We start from the raw sequence: 19,854 nt of genomic DNA, 5'->3' as shown, positions 1-19,854 counted from the left end.
AAGAAACTATTGCACAGTCTGCTGGATCTTGCACGGATACTCTGGAGCCTACCGTGTTCGAATCATACAATCATATTCAATCAGAGTGGGAGGAGAGTCCTGTCTGAAAGGTTATGGAGAAATGAAGGCTTGCTGGGAAATGGTAATTTGCGATAAGTTGCCCAAGGCCTGAATGAATGAAGTGATTGTGTCATCGGGTGCCGTGCATTCCTTCACACTGTGCAGGCCAAAATGAGTTGTGCTTTTGTTTGTTCTATGCCTATTAATGATAAAGCAATTGTCTGCTTTGCGATTGTCTGGAGCGGTTGTGTATGTCCGTGCGTGTGCTCATATTTGGGGTGAGGGGGCCAATAACAATGATGTTACGCTGCAGGTTAACTGCATTATTGTGTGGCTGCTTCGAACCATAAATGTGCATGAAAACATGTTCCTCCAAAAAACTAAAACATTTTTCAAATTCTTACCTTGTTTAAAAGAGTTTTATGAAGAGTTAGACGGTATTCTCTTTCTAAGTGAGGTAATGGCAGATGGCAAGACATGGTAGAGCCTGAACTGATGCAACGCCACGTGGCCGTGTAACATAAAAACCTCTCAAGTAAAAGTGTCGCTTTTGATTTTACCTGTTAATCGTTGGCCTTCATTACCTTATCATTTATGTCGGAAGCATCGGCCAGACTGCTGATGAGGCGTTTCAGGAGCCTCAGGGGCAGTGTTTTCTGTCAGGGAGAGGAGCTCCCTTTACTGCGGAACCTTGAAGACCTTTTACATACACAAAAAACTGTACAACATACCAAAGGAAAGGGAAAAACAGAAAAAGCATAATAGCCATCATCTATAATGCCGATCCCAGCTGACATTTGGCGAGAGGTGGGCTACACCTTGGACAGGTCACCAGCCCATCAAACGGCCAACATACAGAGACAAACAGCAATTCACACTCACATTCACACCTATGGTGTATTTAGAGTCTCCCCAACCAGCTATCTCCGGACTGTGGGAGAAGCGGGAGAACCCGGAGAGAACCCACGGCCTGGTTGGTTGGTTTAAACCTGGTTCACCCGTTCCATTTTTTGCAAACACAAAGCCAAACAGCATTACTTGAGATCCCCCCCCCAAAAAACCAAAACTTCTGAGCTTACATTGTTTCATATCATACTTTTTATATTGTAACTAAGATTCTCAATCGGGTCGACCCGCGTTTAATCGGCAATTGGCCACTTTCACACTGCGAGCAGACCAGGGTCTGATGATCGTGTAGTGACAGTTGGCGGCCATAGATGGCGGTAGAGAGCGGTGACAGAAAGCATGGTAGCCACTTATGGCGCAATCATTGTGCCACATTGGTGAGCGCGCAGTCAGACTCTTCTGAGCACACAGTGGGACTCTCGAGCAGAAGATATGAATCTGACCAAAGAAAAAATTGTCCTCAACTCTGCCTACACGCTCGCTCAATCTCTGATCTGTGTGTTCACAAGCACCCGCACGCTCGCGCACTGTGTCTCTGCGCTCTCGACATCTAGTGTGCGCTCGCAACTCTGCCTGGACGCTCGATCGAGGTGGCACAGCCTCATTAAAAATGCACCAAAAAAAACAAGCTGCTTCAAGCCTGGATGTAAACAGCCAATCTGAATTGCTCCCTAGCCCCAGTCTATGATTGGCTGGTTTTTCGAGGGATTTTTTTTAACACATGGGCCGTTCACACATGAAGTGGGCTGCCCGAAACAGAGAATTTGTTTTTGTCTTTTAACAGGCTCTGGCTACAATAGACATGGGAAAAATGTCCGCAACTGATTTTTTTTCAAGCCAATTCTTTTCCCAACATTGCGGCAGCCCTGCAGGCCACAATTGGGCCGGTTTGGGCCTGCCAATCCAAACTGCCCAACCAGCATGATGCGTTACTCAGAGAGAGATGGCGACAGCAAGATGCACTGTTAATTATCTATAACTCAGTTGGAATGCTGCTTTGTCACTCTTTCACCCAGCCTGCCTGAACCTGTGATATTTGCTGATAAGCTAGTGAGGTTGTGAGTCGTCGTGCACCTTCATTAGCTGATATCTGATATCTGATCAAAGCTGCCAGTAACTGTTGACCTTTAATCAAAGCTGACTGTTGATGGCAAGAATTGAGAAACAGGTATTTGTCTTTCTTTCTCTCTGAAAAGAAGACTTCCATATGTGTCTCACAAGAACAAAAGCAAGCTATAGAAGTCAGTCAGGGAGCAAAGTTCAGATAACAGTCAATTCACAGGGCATGTTTTTTTTTATCTTTATCAAAAATGGGTCCACAATGCATTCATTAAATTGTCCACTGAAAAGAAAAGGAGGTCCTGCTCTGTTGTCTTTCTTCATCCTCCAGTTCTCATTGTCCAGATGAGTCATCCATATACTCAGATAAGCAGACGGAGTGAATGATGGGGGGGGGGGGGGGTGATGTCATCAAGACAAAGAGAAGAGATTGGTTGCGAGGTAAAAGGAGATTACAGCTCGAAACGAGTGAGAGGACAAGACTCAAGTCAGCAAGCGATGAAAAACGAACACAATACTGTTTAGTCAAATCTCCACTGTGACGGACATTTAAAAAAAAATCTCCCAGTTAAAGAATGAGTGAAAATGAATGAGTCAGTCGGTGTCAGTGAGAGATTTAATCGGTTTGGAAGTTAAGGGTCATGCAGCACAGTGACCTGCATGCTAATCCACACTTTAAATCAGTTTTTACTCTGCGTTATTTTTGACTACTACAAAACATGGCTTATGAGTCAGCTTAATCATGGCAACAAGCTAGTGGGCACATTTGTCATCGCTGTGCAGTTTAACACTGTGGACAAAAGTCTTTTTTTGTTTTTACTGCACCTCACCGTCTCTCTAGGTTGAAGGGACTACCGTCTTTTGTCGGATGACGCTGGATAGATATTGTTACTGTGAACTAAACGTGTATGTTTACCACGGTTTCACCTGTTCCGTCGTCTTTTCTCCCTTCTTCCGCCTGTGATTCTCTTTCACAATTCTCATCTGTTGCGTGCATTAAGTGCAACCAGCTCTTTTGTCATTTCAGACACTGTCATGCCAAACATGACCACTAAAGGTCTTCATGAACTTTTCAAACCCCCGGAACAGTCACCATGTACATGCTGCTCTGTATTTAGCCATTCAAGGATATGAGATTTTAAACACAAGTATAGCTGTCAACAACTGATTTTATTGTAAAATTTGCAGGGAAGCAATTTTTTGTCTTGAGCAGAGAGAGAAGTCACACTCCCAGTTATGACCCAAGCTCCTCTATTCTTCGTTGCTGTAGCCTGGTGCGCATTCGTGTTAGTGCATGTGTGTGTTAGTGCATGTGAGTCTCTACCTGTGACACTTTTGCTGTCCCCTTGTTCATTACGCAACATGGATCGGAACTGGAGCCATGTTGGAGCCATGTTACGTAAGAAACGAGGGGGTCCCAGCAATGTTGGCACACACACACACACACACACACACACACACACAGACACCCAAGGTGTTTACAGTAGCCTACATGACAACCCACCCGTCCCATTATTTCAATCATCAAGAAATTAAACATTGTACGACATCTAAGATGTGCAACATATAGTGATATACAACAATAAAAATGACAATGAAGTATTCATTACACATTGTAAATAATTCAAGAAACTTTTGAGAACTGCTAAGAATAATTTCATCCTTTCTCAACTCATTTTGCAGCTGCAACTCCTGCACAGTCTTGGAAGATGCTTAGTAACGTGCAAGCATTGGTAACTTGCGTCACGTCACGACAGCAGACAGAGTTCACCATGACGTCAGCTCGTGACTGACACGTCAGGCGCAGTTTGTCTGTTTTTGGAGTTGATAAATTAGGTAGAGAAGCAGGAGCAAGGCGGCGTGTGTTCGGCAATGGCCTCGTGACTGACGTCCAGTCTCGGGCTGAGTTCAAGGACTCATACCTGGCACTGCCTGCCTCAGAAAATGAGGGCACACGATTAGAGATTGCGAAAATCACCGAACAAGATCCGAACGAGTTCAGAGAAGAAACGCTCCGAGTGATCAACCAAGGTCGAGACAAAACAATCTGGCGACGAATCAGAACAGGTGTGCAGCCCAGCGAGGAACTCAGGAAGACCACGCCCACTTTATGTTTTGCGGCGCCCCCCCATGGATGACGGCACCCTTAGCATTCGCATACACACACACATTTACCGACCAAACGGAGCACCGATCTGCAAATGAAAGGCGGAAAAGTCCCTTTTACCAGTCTGCACAGCAGCTATAGTTGGATTGTTTGTTCATTTGCCAAAGTTGGTCTAAACGCGGCCAAAGATTTAGTTTTATTATTTATTTATTTATTTATTTACATTTTTGAATTTGGTAGGAACACACAAGGTATTGTCGAACTGAAGGGAAGGAGGAAAACACCAAAAGGACATGAAAAGTGGTAGAGAAGTATGGTGATTACATATAAAGAGGTAATTGGCTCATGGGATCACAAAGCATTTATCACTCTCACTCTCTTTACCCCTTTCTTCGTAAACACTTGACAAATTCGCGCACAATACACACGCGAGCATCCATATACACACCACCGCGCCCTTGACAGTGAAGACACCGTCAAGAGTGGGACTTTTTGTGGTTATGCAAAAATGATGTCACTTTTGTATCAGTGGAGATAAAATATGTTGGTCTTACTCATTGGCATCAAAGAAGAAAGCATTCATATATATATTACACTGCTAGATTGGCCAGTTGACAAAAAAATCAGTCCAAAACATATTTAGTTGCTTAATATTGTGAAATCTATTTTTCGAAAAGATTATGTGGTAATCAAAAGTTTTGGGGAACTTGGTATAGACTTGTCTAATCAGCCTTAGTCATACCTATAAAAGGCAGAGCACTATCATTTAGTTTGAAACAACAAACTCAACATGAATCCTAAGATGTCCTGAAATATCTGTCTGCCTGCCTAGCCTTATTTCACTGATATTCTTCAAGCCTCAGGCCTTGGCATTTCACATTGTATTTTAAGATTTTCTCACAGACTGCAGTTTATATGATGAAAGATTTGTTATGATACAGACCGTTAAACATCCCAAAATTTCCATTTTAGTGGTCTTATAAAAATGTACACAGTGAAATTCCTCTGCTGAACTGATAGCGGGATACATATAAGAATGCCATTTTGTCCATGGAAATTGAAAAACATTTTGATTTCTCAAACACAAATTTAAGGAATGAATTGGATTCAGGATCTTGCATGGTCTCTCATTCAATTTTTAATGAAGCAGAACAAATGAACATATTAGTCATTTTAGTGCTTTTGAGTAATGAACATATTCATTTACATTTTCAGCAATAACCTCTTTTTATTGCAGTCATGATAGCAAATTACAATTACTACTGAATTCTTACTGTTTCCACCCACAAAGCCAGGTTATAAAAACAGGAGCAGCTTGAGTAGACAGATTAAAAAGCGGGTTAGTTGATGGACCATTACCACTGGAGCAGTCTGAGCGCCAACAGTTGTGTCCTACACTCGTGGATGGAGATAGAGGACACGCAGTTCCAACCTTTCTGAGACTTTCTATCCCTTCATCCTACTTATCGCAGCGCATCTCTAATCCATAGGACCCCCGGGACCTCAGAGGAAACTCAAATCTAACTTCTAGGTCACAGGGAAATGCATGAACGAAAATCTGGCCAGGTGCAAAAGGCATTATCTGCCTTTTGGGTATGGGTAGGTGGGCGAAAATGAGAGCAGAGAATGAGGGGCCTGTCCAGCCAGCCACATGTGGTTGTACGGTCTGTAGATTTGAAATCTTCCTCTGGCTCTTCTGGCCCTTTTTCCTTATACGAACTCTTGGCCAACACAGTTAGTCTGGGACTTTGATCAAAGTTCGGGCTCAGATCAAGGTTTCATGAAGCACTTAGTTTATAAGATGTACGGTTCTCCAGATTCTTTCTATTCCTCTTGTTCATTCACCGGTTTTGCTGAAAGTGATGCTAACTAGTTGCACCTGCGTCTCAACAAGGGAACGTGTCCAATTTTGTTCGACAGTGAGTCATCCTAATGTTGAACCAAGACCAACTTCTATCCCTCAATGCAGATTGTCTTTGTGTAGCTCTTTACCTTCTGAACGCCACACGCCGCAAACCGCCACCAGTCTCTGAGGGTGTCTGGAGCATATTTTGCTGAAAACAGAAGAACTGGGTAAACATGACTGAGAGGAACTGAAGAGTCGGTGGATAGTTCATTTCTCTGTAAATTTGTCACCAAGAATGACACCTTCCAAATTAATCTGCGTCATTTGTTAGTGGACACGTAAAAATATATTTTGGTGCCGCTGGGGCTTTTTAGCTGCTGAATGCTCCATCATGTTATTAGAGAGTTGCTAACTGTGTCTGCAATAGACTGTCCACTGACGTGGACACAGACTCATTGTTGTTAAAGTGAAGCCAATGCAAGTACCTGAAATCTGTATTCTCTCGAATGACCAGCAGATGGCTACTCCATCTGAAAATAGGATGATAAAGCTTGGTACGCATCGGGGGCATGGATACCGTGTGATTGACAGCTTGGACCATCCAATGGGTGCAGGTCGCAGGTGTACCTCTGGTTTAAAAAAAACAACAAGATGGCGCCGGCCAAAATGGCAAAACTCATGGCTTCGTAATGGCAGCTCACAGACCAATGGGTGACGTCACGGTGGGTTGCCGTGTGGCCTGTGTGTAGTTTGGAGCTGGGCAGGCTCGCACAGATGGTCTCAGAGCTTTTGTCTTTTGCAGAAAAAACTGAAACAACAGGCTGAAATATTATAAGATGCTCCACACAATCATAATTAGAGCTGCAACTAACGATTATTTTCATTATCAATTATTTTCTCGATTAATCGATTAGTTGTTTGCTCCATAAAATATCGATCGTGTTTCCTAAACTCTCAAGATGATGTTTCGATTTGTCCACACACCAGAGATATTTACTTTACTGTCACAGACGAGCAAAGAAGAAGAAGCTGAAATCAGAGAATTTGGACTTTATTTTTTCATAAAAACTACCTAAACCGATTAATCGATTATCAAAATAGTTGCAGATTAATTTAGTAGTCGATTAGTAATCGATTAACTGTTGCAGCTCTTATCATAATATCTACCACTGTTGATAAATGATAGGTGCAGCTTTAAGAAATGCTGTATTTACAGTCGTGATAGCTTCAGGACCTTACATACAGCTATAAGAGCTGGACACATCATGACATTTTCGCAAATGTCATGATGTGTCCACATCTGCGTGAGAACACAGAGCATATCACTCTGTGTTCTCACGCTACATTGCCAAACTCACTGTTTGTTGCATGTAGAACAAATAAGTGTTTGTGCTTACTGTATGTGGAAAGAGTTGCCATTGGGAATGGAGGTTGTGCTTTGTCATTTTCACTGACCTGCTGAAAGTCTTTTTTCTCATACATGTGTGGATCTGTTAGATGAAGTCAGCTGTGTGCCGAGGGAAATGTTTGCATCGCAAGTCAAACCCATCTGAACTCAGCTGGGTTCGGCTCGATCCATCTCCCTGCGAATGATCTCGCAGATGTCTTCATTCGTCAGATGTATCGCATAATGTCTTCCGAGATCAGCTCACGTCCGAGGTCAGAAGGCATAGTTCAATAGTACAAGATGAATGTGTCATGCTGAATGAAGGGGATGAACATGTTATATTGCTCTGTGACGTCAACTAATACTACACATATCAGAGTGTTACCACCTCTCTAATGCACTTGGATTACCGTACCAACCTTATACCCACAGTCTGATGATGCTGATACTATGCATACTGTGTGTTGTCACAGTATGGTGATAACTGTAAAAAAAAAAAAATATATATATATATATATATATATATATATATATATATATATATATATATATATATATATATGTATATATATGTATTCTTTTTTTACCAACTGATTTAAAGCCTCCGCAATAAATTTGTGTTTGTGTGTCAGCGTGCACACGTGAGAACGCAAATACCCATGTAGTCACCCCAGCTCTGCCAAAATGTTTGAAAAAAAAAAATCCTGCCTTTTGGACCGTGTCCATCATGTTGTCTACTGCCCCGGCGCTGGATTTCCTGTTGGCCTCTCTTCCATGTCTTTGTCTTGCAGGCATCTGGTGTGCCCGCTGTTGTCGAGGGATGGTGCACGAATTTCTCACCCAAATGCTCAGATTTTTTCTGTTTGTTTGGGTTTATATTTTTTAAGTGAAAAGCTTTGTGTTCCCAACACCAGGCTGGTGATTGAGGCAGGGTGTCAGAGCTCCCTTTTTATGTTGTTGTGGACTTTTTACGTGTAAGTCCATATATTTGTGCAAGATGTCTCCACTTGATACCACCTGCAGCCATTGTTACAGTACATCTGAAGTATTTTCTGCATGTTTATGAAATACAACATAGGAATTAATGGAGAGAGGGGGGCGGAACACCAGTCTGAGGCTTCCATTTGCTAATCTGGTAGGTGTCCATCTGGAATAATGGGCTAAGGCATATACCATTATGTAACTGAGACTCTGCGGACTCAAATCCTCTGTCGTAAGTCATCTCATTACTCTCCATCCTCTCTACTTAATGGATTCCCGGCGGAACTTTATTTAAGTCCATGAAGGGGTCAGTCGTCAGGTTGAGGTGGAGAGTCGTGTCTTAGGAGCAGGGGGTTGTGATTCTGTGATTTGGAACATTGGTTGCTCAAAATCAGGATTTTCCCATTAAACATCTCCATGCTCCCTGTTACACTCCGCTGTGTGTTTCTCTGTTTCTGCTTCACACAGATATTTAAAAAATGTATCGTGGAACTAAAGTGATGCGGATGCCTCAACAGTAAAGCATTAGGTTGACATCTGCTGGTTGGACACGACTATTACAGATAAGCACATGTCCTCTTGGTTTGCAACAGTTTGAGCCTTGCTGCGCTCTGCTGTTGATACACTCACAGTGCAACGCTCTTCTGGGGGATCAGTTTTTATTCGTGCTGAAGGGACATATGAATGAGATATTATATAGAGGATTTTTTTCTCCAGTGTTCTCAAGTCCCACATTTAACATGTCAGTGTGAAGCTGCACAGTTCTTCGTGAAGCCAGAAGAATAAAAAGAGTCGAAATTGGAGCAGCAATGTGCAGAGATCTGCAATAAAAAGGAGGCTGCATTATTGGGAAAACAGAGAAATGGGAACACGCATGGAAAAATAATAAGAAACCCAGGAAAGAGATGGAGTGAAGCGAATGTTCTCATCCAGATATGGGGGAAAATTGAGAAAAATCATGTTTTAGCTCTTCCAAATTGACTGCGGAGGATTAGGGCCGCAGGCGCTCAGCGCTGGTCTTACACATACTGTGCTAATCTCTGGCACACACACACACACACACACACACACACCCAGTACCACATGACCAGCACTTTACAGCGGGCAGCAACACACATGCACACTTTATATGTGCATGTGCTGTAAGCGAGTTCATAAGTATAATAAATAGAACAGACTGCTGTGGAAATAACAGCTAAAGCACTCTGTCTGATACTTGTTAGTCCGCTGGTTTGCCTGAACGAGGAACAACCGTATGATATTGTTTCACCTGAAAGAAGATTGCCTTTTCTACAGAAGAGTATTAGGGCCAGTCACAAGGGGAAAAAAATGAGGGGGAAGATTATTATTATTTTGAAATGAGGGGGACGATTTTTTTTATTCATTTAAAATTTCAACAATAAAGACGAAATGTCGTGAACAAAGTCGCCCCAAACGTCCGTGTTGTGGTCACAGTCCTGCTGTCACACATCCGCCTTCACTAACGTTAGCAAAGCTACGCTAGCTTCGCTAACTGCGCGTTTCTCAAAATTCATCAACAGTTGATGGCAATTGAACGTCATCGTGTCAGGACACACGTTGACGTACATGTCCAAAGACCCGTTGTCACCGCATCGTTTCTTCCAGATTCAGCCTGTCAATAATAATATCGCAGCTTTAAGACTTGGTTAGCAGCTAGCGTTAGCTTAGCAAACTGGCTAACAAAACATCAACATCCGGTTGTTTGGTGCTGCTGAAAAGTGCTACCGGGATACACTTTTCGACTTTATTCCCAAAGTAGTATTTCAACTTTATTCTCAACATTTCAACTTTAATCTCGATATTTCTACTTTATTTATCAAAATGTTAAAATTCTTTTAAAAATCTTCCCCCTCATTGTTTTTCATATGCCTGGCCCTAATATTCTTCCGTACTTTTCCACAGCTGTCTGCACTATTCAATATTCTAAGACTTGTGCAATCTCATTGTTACGTAATTGAAATGAATCAGATCCTGTGAATCAACGTTTGTGATGCAGTTTTGCTTCTGCATTTGGGGCATTTTTTTATGCTTATGTGGCATTTTCACGACAAAAAGTACGAAAGGATTGATGAGTAGCAAGTAAGGAAAGGGGAAATGAGGGCGGGAAAGGTGTGAAGAATTAAAAGATATAAAACCAAAAAAAGCGCAAAGGAAAATCAAATTACTTTTTGTTTGTTTTTATCTATGTGATATTAAAGCCACTAGGGGTATGATTTACTATTTGGTACCATTTGGTGGTTTTATATATAACCTTGATTTAATCAGATCATCTCAAGATCTTTCTTTCAACAGAGAACAGGGCAGACAAACAAGATATAAAATTAGATCATCCTTTTATATTTCCACAAAGGGGATATTTGCCGTGTTACAGCAGCAAAGGGAATGGCAAAAATAGGAAACATTACTTTAAAAAGTATTAATTAAGTTAAAAATAAATATTAACATAAGGACATATAAAATAGCAATAGTAGATACAGTGTAAACATGATTGCACATAGAAAGACATTGAAGTTGCAGAGATTTATTGATATTGGACAAACCAAGTATTAAGACAGTGAAATTTCATGCGAGTGAATTTGTAGTGCAGTTGTTTTTCCAAATTCTGGTAGGTGTTCTGGGAGCAAACAGAAAATCAGAAACAATGTATATATATACTATAAACTTTAAACTATATTAAAAGATTAAAGGACAAAGAGACAGATTTAAATTTGTTTTAGATCTAGTCCATTTGTGAGGTGGAACTGAGGAGATCTAGTCTGGAGAGCAGTGGGTTTTAAAGCTTTTGCAGAAGAGCTTAATAAATAAATTCACACATGATATACATGTGTCCCCAGCAGAAACAATAATCATTTCTATATGTAGATCCTTCATACAATTACATACTCTAGCTTACACCGAGGACATTTTAATTTAAAAGGATTTAGTAGGATATTCTCTGTAGACAGCAGCATTTCACCATATATAGCTCCAAAATGTTTCAAAAAAAATTAAAGTCACTTTTCTTTTACCAGATTTACAGCATTATTTATGAACTTAGTTGTCAAAGTTGATTCTAAAATTGAAATCTAAATGTTAATTGTTAAATCTCAATGTTGAATCTAAATCTAATATTGAATGTTACCACATGAAGGAGGCAGCACTGGATTGCTTCATCAAGCTTTTATTTCGGTATTGCTACCCCACTGGTCGGCAGTGGGAAGTTCTACATTAGCTAAATATCTAGTTTAACCAGGCACCCATGACATTTAGATTTAACATTTAGACTTGGATATAACATTTAGGTTTAAAATGAATATTTAGATTTGTCATTGACATTACCTTTTCTACCACTATTTCACAATTATATATGAGAAAGTTTACAAATCTAGCAATCTAGCAAAATTCAAAATGAAATAATTTGTATTTTGTAATTTATTGTGTGCCCTCTCACACGTACAGTTACTTTCTCGTGTTCTTAAATATGGGCTCACTACTGTAACCAAAATGTTCTTCTTCAAGCGCATATACTCCCGCTGGCTTTTCAACATAACTGTCCTCTAATCTGAAATGCCAGGGATTACACAGGCAGCCAACTCTCCATCCATAATTCTGCCATCCCCTACTCCTCTCTCTCTCTCTCTCTCTCTCTCGCTTCCACATACTCACACACACACATTCGCATTTTCTGTTCATGTCAGCCCCCTCTCGCCGTGAGTGATCCCTTGAATTTGGACCAATTTAATCTAATCCATCCCACCCACCTTCCCCTCTCCGCCTCTCTGACATCGTGTTTATGGACTTCAAATGACTAGTCTGGCAGAACAACGTTTCACGTGTGTGTGTGTGTGTGCGTGTGTGCGTGTGTGTGTTTTTTACGGTTATGGTTAGAATTGGGTTTAGATTAGGAAGTATCATGTAGATACGTGTGTGTGTGTGTGTGTGTGTGTGTGTGTGTGTGTGTGTGTGTATGTGTCTGTGTGTGTTTGAGAGAGAGAGAGAGAGAGTGTGTGTGAGGCATAGAGATAAATAAAAGGGGGAGAGAGAAAATGTTCGAGTCATGCAATCAGAGTCAGAGTCTGGCAGCAGCAGGTTGTTTCGGCACAGATATGACCCGACTGTCCCACCCCACCCTGTCAATCCTCTGCACCCTGCCGCTGTTTCCCTAATATCCCCCTACACGTCTCAAAGCTCGTCATGACAGCCTCCAGCAACCTATGGGAGTTGAGGATTTAACGTGGCATCACACGCCTGCCTCGTCCCTCACTGGACCAACGGGATCTTGGAGTGTGGCGCGTGCACCGAGTGAGGAGTCACTTTCCGCAGTAGTGGTGGAAGTGGAGTCTTTTGCCTTTGCCTCACTGGGTGTGAAGGGCCTATGGGATGCACAGGATGCAGTATGGATTTTGCGCTCTTGTGTGAGATTTGACCCGGGAGGGGGGAGAAACAGAACAAGTGTGGGGGCAAACAAGGAGCAAAGGAAAGGGTGGGGGGGGGATAGAAAGAAAGAGGGCGAGAGGGATGGGAAACATCAACAAGGCTTCTAAAAAGAACAGTAAAAGGAAGAAGGTAAGGAAGAATTCCACTGCTTTTAGCTGAGAGTAACAGATTAGTTACAGTATGTTTGAACAGATTAAGATGTTGAAGTTGTGCCTTGTGGATGTCATTTTGTAAACTTGATTTTATACGAAAGTTAGTCTATAGTTGACCATTTGAATTCGAGCTTTAAACAACTTCCTACTGGACACAACAGCCATTCAAATGGACTTTGTGTCTAATATAAAAATATACAATAAATGTGTCTATATTCATGAATTTGTCTGCAACGATGTTTTTAAGAGCTTGAGACATGAATTATCAGTTTACCTGTCGGTGGAGTTTAAGAACTAACTTTACCATTCTCCTAATCCGGCCGGCTCCCCCCTCGTCCAAGGAGGTGTCACCGGTAGAAAGAACCAGCGCCCCGTTAACTGCCGCCATGCTGGAGGACCTGGGTGGTGCCGGTGAGGTGGACACCGAGGACGAGGATGAAGGAGGGAACGAGCGGGAATTCAATGAGCCCCTGTGCGCTCTGGTTAAGAACTGCAACGTGCTGCACCACATAGTGGGGCCTGCATGTATCTTCCTTAGACAGGGCTTCGCACAGAGCCAGCTTGTATGTATGACACACGCACACACACACACACGCACACACACACACACACACACACACACACACACACACACACAATTACCGTAGTCAAATTCACACATAAATCTGTTTATCCATTCATTTTTATAAAGCTCTGACTGTCCTAAAGAAGGTGAAGTCCAGGTCATGCATCAGTTCAATATCACATCATCCCCCCACCCCTCCACCTCCATCTCTATACACGAGAAGTCGCGCTAAACCACCACCAAAGAAGCATTGTTGCTGAAAAATGCTTAAGAAAGAAGGAAAGAAATGTCCAACAGCAGCCCTGAGCTATTAAAAACGGAGATACATTGGTAATATAAACGATTCCCCTATGATGACTGAGGGACTGGCCTCACAATTTGTCCAGATTGTCATTTAGACCTTAAATCCAGCCCTTCCAACGGTGCTGGAGATGCCGCGCGCAACGGTTCTGTCAGATTAATGCCCTATGCAGAGAAGGTAGAGATGTCAGAGGTCAACAATAGAGTCATTTCTCGGCCGCGCAGCGAGCAGCGCTAATTGAACAGAGCCATTAGGATGATGGTGGAGGTTTCAGAAGACCTTGTGTTGAATCTAGAGGAGAAATGAAATATAACTCAATTATGATATATAGCTATTATTTATCATGGGCACTATATATATATTTTTTTCCTAATATTTTGTAATTGACCTTTGGTAAAAGAATATATGAAATTCCAATAAAAAAAGGCTGAGGCAGTCTTCTAATTTTGGCCAATGGGCAGAGCTTTTTTTCTGACGCAGTTTTGGTGTATGGCCTTGAATAGTTATGCTATGACAAATGAGTGTCTGTAGGCCTATGTTAAAAACCCTTTTCCATAATGCTAAACGATTGGTAAGAGTGGTAGATTCAATAGCTACGTAATAATCAGAAGTGCGAAGCAGGACAGCGACAGAAAGACTTCGAGCAACTTTGCACTTTGGCGTGCAGGAGTAACAGAGCTAACCATTCGAGTTGATACCCATTTCTCAGACGATAAGCGTGCACAAGACACTGGGCCTGGGTTGCGTATTCTTTACCGAATTCCAGAGGAAATCCTAGAAACTTAAGTGGCAAACGGACACAGTGTGGCAGCTTCGCTCTAGGGAAGACGATGTTGGCCGTTGGTCTCTATGGATGTGGAAACAGGCACGTTTATTCAACGAAATATATGACGCTGAACATACTGCAGCGTGGTAGCATGCGCATTGAGAGCAATGTAAGCATTCGGAATGTAGCATTTAGCATCCATCATTCAAAAATGTTCTCGAAATGAATTGAATGCAGGAAATGCAAAAGCATAATGTCGTGGCTAGAGGGGATATCAACATTTTCCTCAGATGTATAAAATTACAAAGACAAATGCTATAACAACTGACATGATGAACTTCCATGCCTTCCACCATTTCTGTAAATGACAGAAAACGCATCACAACTCATTCTACCACAACCGTCCTTGGTTCTTTAAAATGACAAACTAAAGAGAAACCATAGAATGAATTCTCCCTTGGGATCAGAATATCTATAGAAGTTCTAGTTTGCATCTACATCCTTTTTTCCTTTGGTGTTGGTGGCATCCAACAAAATTCGGAGTTGTTTCAGACATCTTCTAAGCAATCGATGCCAGTAGTAGTTTCAGAATGCAAGCAGAAACAAAATTGGAATATAACAAGTATAACATTTACTCTGTGGCTCAAAATGACAAATTGTTTGCAACATATGGAACGTGCGTTCGCTGCGTGTTCGGCCTGTGCAGGTGTGCTGAGTTAAATAAAGCGCCGGTGGGACCGCAGTTGCGGAAATTCTGATGAAAAAAACATCCGCAGCGGATAGGGAAATGTAAAAAAAAGCGATGAGCCTCCGTGATTTGTAATACAATTTGCCGCTGTAATCTCCCTGCCACTGTTCTGTCCCTTGCATCCCCTAATCCAGGCCTGTATTATTCCTACTGCTGATGTCACAGCCACGCACATCACGCCGCCAACACACTTATCCTGGCATCAACTTTTGCCGGTGCCAACACACTGTGTGTGTGTGTGTATTTTTTCTTTTAAACTCTCATGTACCACTTGAATTTACCAATGTACTCATAGTGTTAAACCGTGGTGGTTTTCTCTGGTTTCTCAGAAATTTATCAACATGCAAATCATTTCATCAGCTTAGATGCGTGTGTGCGCGCGCGCGTGTGTGTGTGTGTGTGTGCAAATGCATATGAATTTTTCCTGTGTTTGAAAGGGGAGAAAGACGCAAAAGGGATCCACTGCGTTGTGTCATTGTGCATATGTTTTTTCCCCTAACACACATCCAATGCTTGGCGTGAAGTGTATGTTGGGCAGATTTCCGAAGCTTCGCCACCAGCAGGAGCAAAATGAGATTTGTTACGAGACTGTTTAGCAGATCTGCTAAAAAAAAATGATATTAGGGTCAGCCAGATCAAAAACCAAATAATCCTGTGATAAAATCTCGGCTTGGGCGGATGGACATAGAGCAACAAATGCCCCGCTGAAAAACGGTGTGAAGGAGACACTAAAAGCTGATTTACTAAAAAAAAATGTTCCCAGCATGTTTTGTCTGTGAGGTTGAGATCAACCTGTTTGTGTGTAACCTGCCTGACTGACTGTCCATGTCTCTCTCTGTCCTGTGTCCTGTGTCCTGTGTCCTGTGTCCTGTGTCTGCACCACGGCAGGACAGAGATCTGCGGCCGGAGGAAATGGAAGGTACGGAGATGCCAAAATCCTAATCCAAATCCTCATTGCTCCCCTGTCTTCTTCCTGAACTGCTTCCCATGCAACCCATCTGTTTGACCGTGGGGCAGGCTGGGTGGGGGGGGACAGTGCTTTGCTTCATATAGGCAGAATTCAAAAAGTCTTGATTTTGTCCCTCTCCTTGAAGCGAGATATTTTCTTTCTTTCTTGAACCGTAAGAAAGTTCAAAGGAAAACGATTATTCTCAAGGCGCGGCTTTTTTACCGATTCTGTTTGGTTTACAATCCCTTCATTAGAGCTTGACCTTTTTCAATTAAGCTTGAAGAGTACTCCACCAATTTAGCGCCGCTCTCCTGTGACATGTCTGGATTCGCCATTGACACACTTCTTAAAAGAAAAGGGATCAAAATCAAGTCCAGTCAGTCTGTGAAAGTTTCAGGTGCTAGATGGCGACGGACGACCCACAGATGAAAGCTGGTCTGCAGGGGTCTGGATAAACCCGCTCCTTCCGCACTTTACACCCGCGGATGTTTCTGTCCACTTCTATTTTCAGGTTCTTTTTCAACCAGCTGACCAGGGATAAGGCCAGCTGGACAGAATAAAGCATTACGCGAGACGATCAGATCTGTAAACCATAACATTTAGTGACAGGCGAGGAGCTACTGTTTAAATCACAGAAAAGCAGACTGACATGGCGTCAGAAACAGATGTGCTTGTGAGACGCCAGTTCAAAAGTACATCCGCACACCAAAATACACCGTTCCACTGGGGTGCGTGTACCACTCTGAGCTCGGCCATTGTCAAGGTCGGGACATCAGCAAAGCACTGATTTGCCACATTGAGGACTTCTTGTGAACCCTACTCCTGCCTCCACACACACACTCCTAATTCCTAGATTAGATCCATAATCACCAGGACTGTCTCATTTCCCTGCAAATACCTAATCTGGAGGATGATAATCATATAAAGATTATGCACTCAGGCCTAACTGTATAAGACTTAGACAGTATACACTTACAGCAATAATGCTCTCATTCGCTTACACACACACACACACACACATACTTCCCCGCAGAGCTGCGCGAGGCCTTCAGGGAGTTTGACAAAGACAAGGACGGCTTCATCAGCTGCAAGGACCTTGGGGAGTGCATGAGGACAATGGGATACATGCCGACAGAGATGGAACTGATCGAACTCAGCCAGCAGATCTGTGAGTCCCGCACACACAAACACAATCGGAGATATTCATTGTGTCAGAGTTATAATCGAGTTGCCGAGTGGTTGACAGGACCCGGAACTTCTGCCCTGCCTCCACCTACTGTTGTATACTTCTGGAACCGCTGGTGTCCACGCATACAAATAATTACTGTATTATTATCATCATGTTGTCATGTTGGTCATTAAATCTGCAGAGGACCTAAGAGTAGAGGGCAACTGGTAAAATACCTTTTATGAGAATAAACATATTTAATTGGACTCAATTGGACAAAAATTGATTCAATAAGCTTTTAGTGAATCAATGACTTTGAAAAACTTTGAACACCAATCGCTAAATGTTGCCAGGTATCGATGATATATCATCACTATATGGTAACAGTGATTTCATCTGTTTCAACAACAACAACAAAATGTAATTGATTAAGAATTAGAATTGATTCAATCAATAATGTGACCAAGCTCCATCCAGGAATGTGGATGTCAACAGGCCGCGGCGAGGGTAAAAATCCTTTGTTCACTTGTATATGTGTGTGTTACTAATGTTAAGAGTCCGTGGCGCTCTGTGTAGCATTGATTTCAGCTTACCGCGACATTGGTTCTGAAATGATTGATATGTGGTTATGAATTTGCGTACTTATTTCATTTCCCTCTAGGTGGCGGCAAGGTGGACTTTGAGGACTTTGTGGAGCTGATGGGTCCGAAGATGCTGGCTGAGACTGCAGACATGATTGGGGTCAAGGAGCTGAGAGACGCCTTCAGAGAGGTCTGTAATATTACAATATTATACAGCCCATCTTTTTGTTTTGTTTGATCTGTGTTTGCGTATTATGTATTTCACTTATTTCTCTTGCTCTTCAACTCCCTGTCCTTATTTTCCTCCTCGTACTTACAGCACCTACCCCTTTTCTACTTGCTATCTTTGCAGTGCGCCAAATACATTGAAAGCGTTGGATAAACCTTTTTGGCCATGAACACCATTCTGATTGTCGTTTCCCTTCCCCCCCCCCCCCCCCCCCCCCCCCCCCCCCACTCGGCCCCTCAGTTTGATTCGGATGGCGACGGACAGATCAGCCTTGGGGAGTTAAGAGAAGCCATGAAGAAGCTGATGGGGGAACAGCTGAACCACAGAGAGATCGACGAGATCCTGCGTGACGTCGACCTCAACGGGGATGGACAGGTGGACTTCGAAGGTGAGTTGTGAAGACTTTAGGCAGGAAAGCAATGGGAACAAAAAGTGCAGAGGGAATCAATCGGAGGGACAAGGGAAAATGTTCCGAAAGAATATTCCTCGGGGATGCGTGCAGCATACAAAGCTGGTAGAAACAAGAGAGTAAGCGACACATGTTTTTTTCCTTCCACAGAGTTTGTGCGAATGATGTCTCGCTGACTCTTCACCAAACCTCACTCTGCTGCACTGGACCGGACCACAGTCGATGTTCTTGTAATTCTTCTTGACGTACAAACTTCTTGGTGTCTGTATTTTATTTTATTTTTTTCGGTTCCCCCATCGTCTCTCAAACGTAAGAGAGTCCCTTCAATGTGTCAACTGTTGTATGAATGTAATGTGTATTCGACATGTGATGAGAGATTATCGCGCGAGGAGGTGGTTTAACCAAAGCTATGGTCTGTTTAGAAGTTAACTGAGAATCACATTCCAGCAACGGCATATCTATATATGCACAAAATCTTGTTTATAGTACATTGCATTAGTACAATAATAAATTATCACATACCCCAAATTGCTCCTGACCCTTACCCTAACCCTAGCTCGGGGTTTAGTTGCCATGTCAGAGATTTCTGTCTCAACTGATGGAGACGAATGGAATTTAGTTTGTTGTGTTTCATAGCATAGCATAAAACCCAAATAAATCTGTGTTGCTAGATTGTTTTTTAATCTATTTGTTTATTTTTGTAAATGGGCGAACTGACCCTTTAAATATGCAATTCATAAGTCTACCTAACTTGAATCTGAAGCGTGATGTAAGGACGTGGATTTACTATCAGATTTTCAATAACAGCCCATTTAAAAATACATTATTTTAGTATGGATCGCAACAGAGTGTTTTGCTCAGAAAAAAAAGCAAATGCAAGAGATTATATATGTATCTTTATTGTACCAACAACCACATGAACTCAAAACATATCAGTTACTTTCAGGATTCCATTCAGCTGTGCATGTCTGATATATAATTCAACCTTTCGAGAAAAATAATATTTCTGCAGATATGTTTGACGACACATCAGGTTTCATGTCCAAAATTCCCGTTTCCCTATACAGTTGGGAATTAGTTGACGGAGACTGTCTCAAAGTGTTTATTTTATGCACACAAACACATAGATTCACTGTTATATTTGTACAGTGTTCTACAGGTCAGATCTTTAAACTACGTTGTGAATAAAAAAGGTGAACAAGA

At 42.2% G+C, this 19,854-nt stretch overlaps 1 protein-coding gene across 5 annotated transcripts in view; it reads left to right on the top strand.

Annotated features, from left to right (window-relative positions):
• cabp2a (calcium binding protein 2a) overlaps positions 1-19,854 on the top strand; it is a 26,061-nt gene extending 6,207 nt beyond the window's left edge. For 2 of the 5 annotated variants that reach the window (XM_035637050.2, XM_035637052.2), the window contains exons 3-8: positions 13,277-13,498; positions 16,204-16,234; positions 17,298-17,432; positions 18,094-18,203; positions 18,483-18,630; positions 18,802-19,854. In XM_035637050.2, coding sequence (XP_035492943.2) covers positions 13,277-13,498; positions 16,204-16,234; positions 17,298-17,432; positions 18,094-18,203; positions 18,483-18,630; positions 18,802-18,827 — 672 coding nt within the window. In that variant the 3' untranslated portion in view covers positions 18,828-19,854. Of the gene's footprint in view, positions 1-12,864; positions 12,913-13,276; positions 13,499-16,203; positions 16,235-17,297; positions 17,433-18,093; positions 18,204-18,482; positions 18,631-18,801 lie in introns of those variants that run through there. The other 3 variants (XM_035637054.1, XM_035637051.2, XM_035637053.2) reach the window with 3 other exon arrangements.

Source organism: Scophthalmus maximus, chromosome 8, assembly GCF_022379125.1.
Source record: "Scophthalmus maximus strain ysfricsl-2021 chromosome 8, ASM2237912v1, whole genome shotgun sequence".
Lineage (NCBI taxonomy): Eukaryota > Metazoa > Chordata > Actinopteri > Pleuronectiformes > Scophthalmidae > Scophthalmus > Scophthalmus maximus.
Note: the sequence above shows the minus strand (reverse complement) of the source record. Positions and strands in the feature narration are given on the sequence as shown.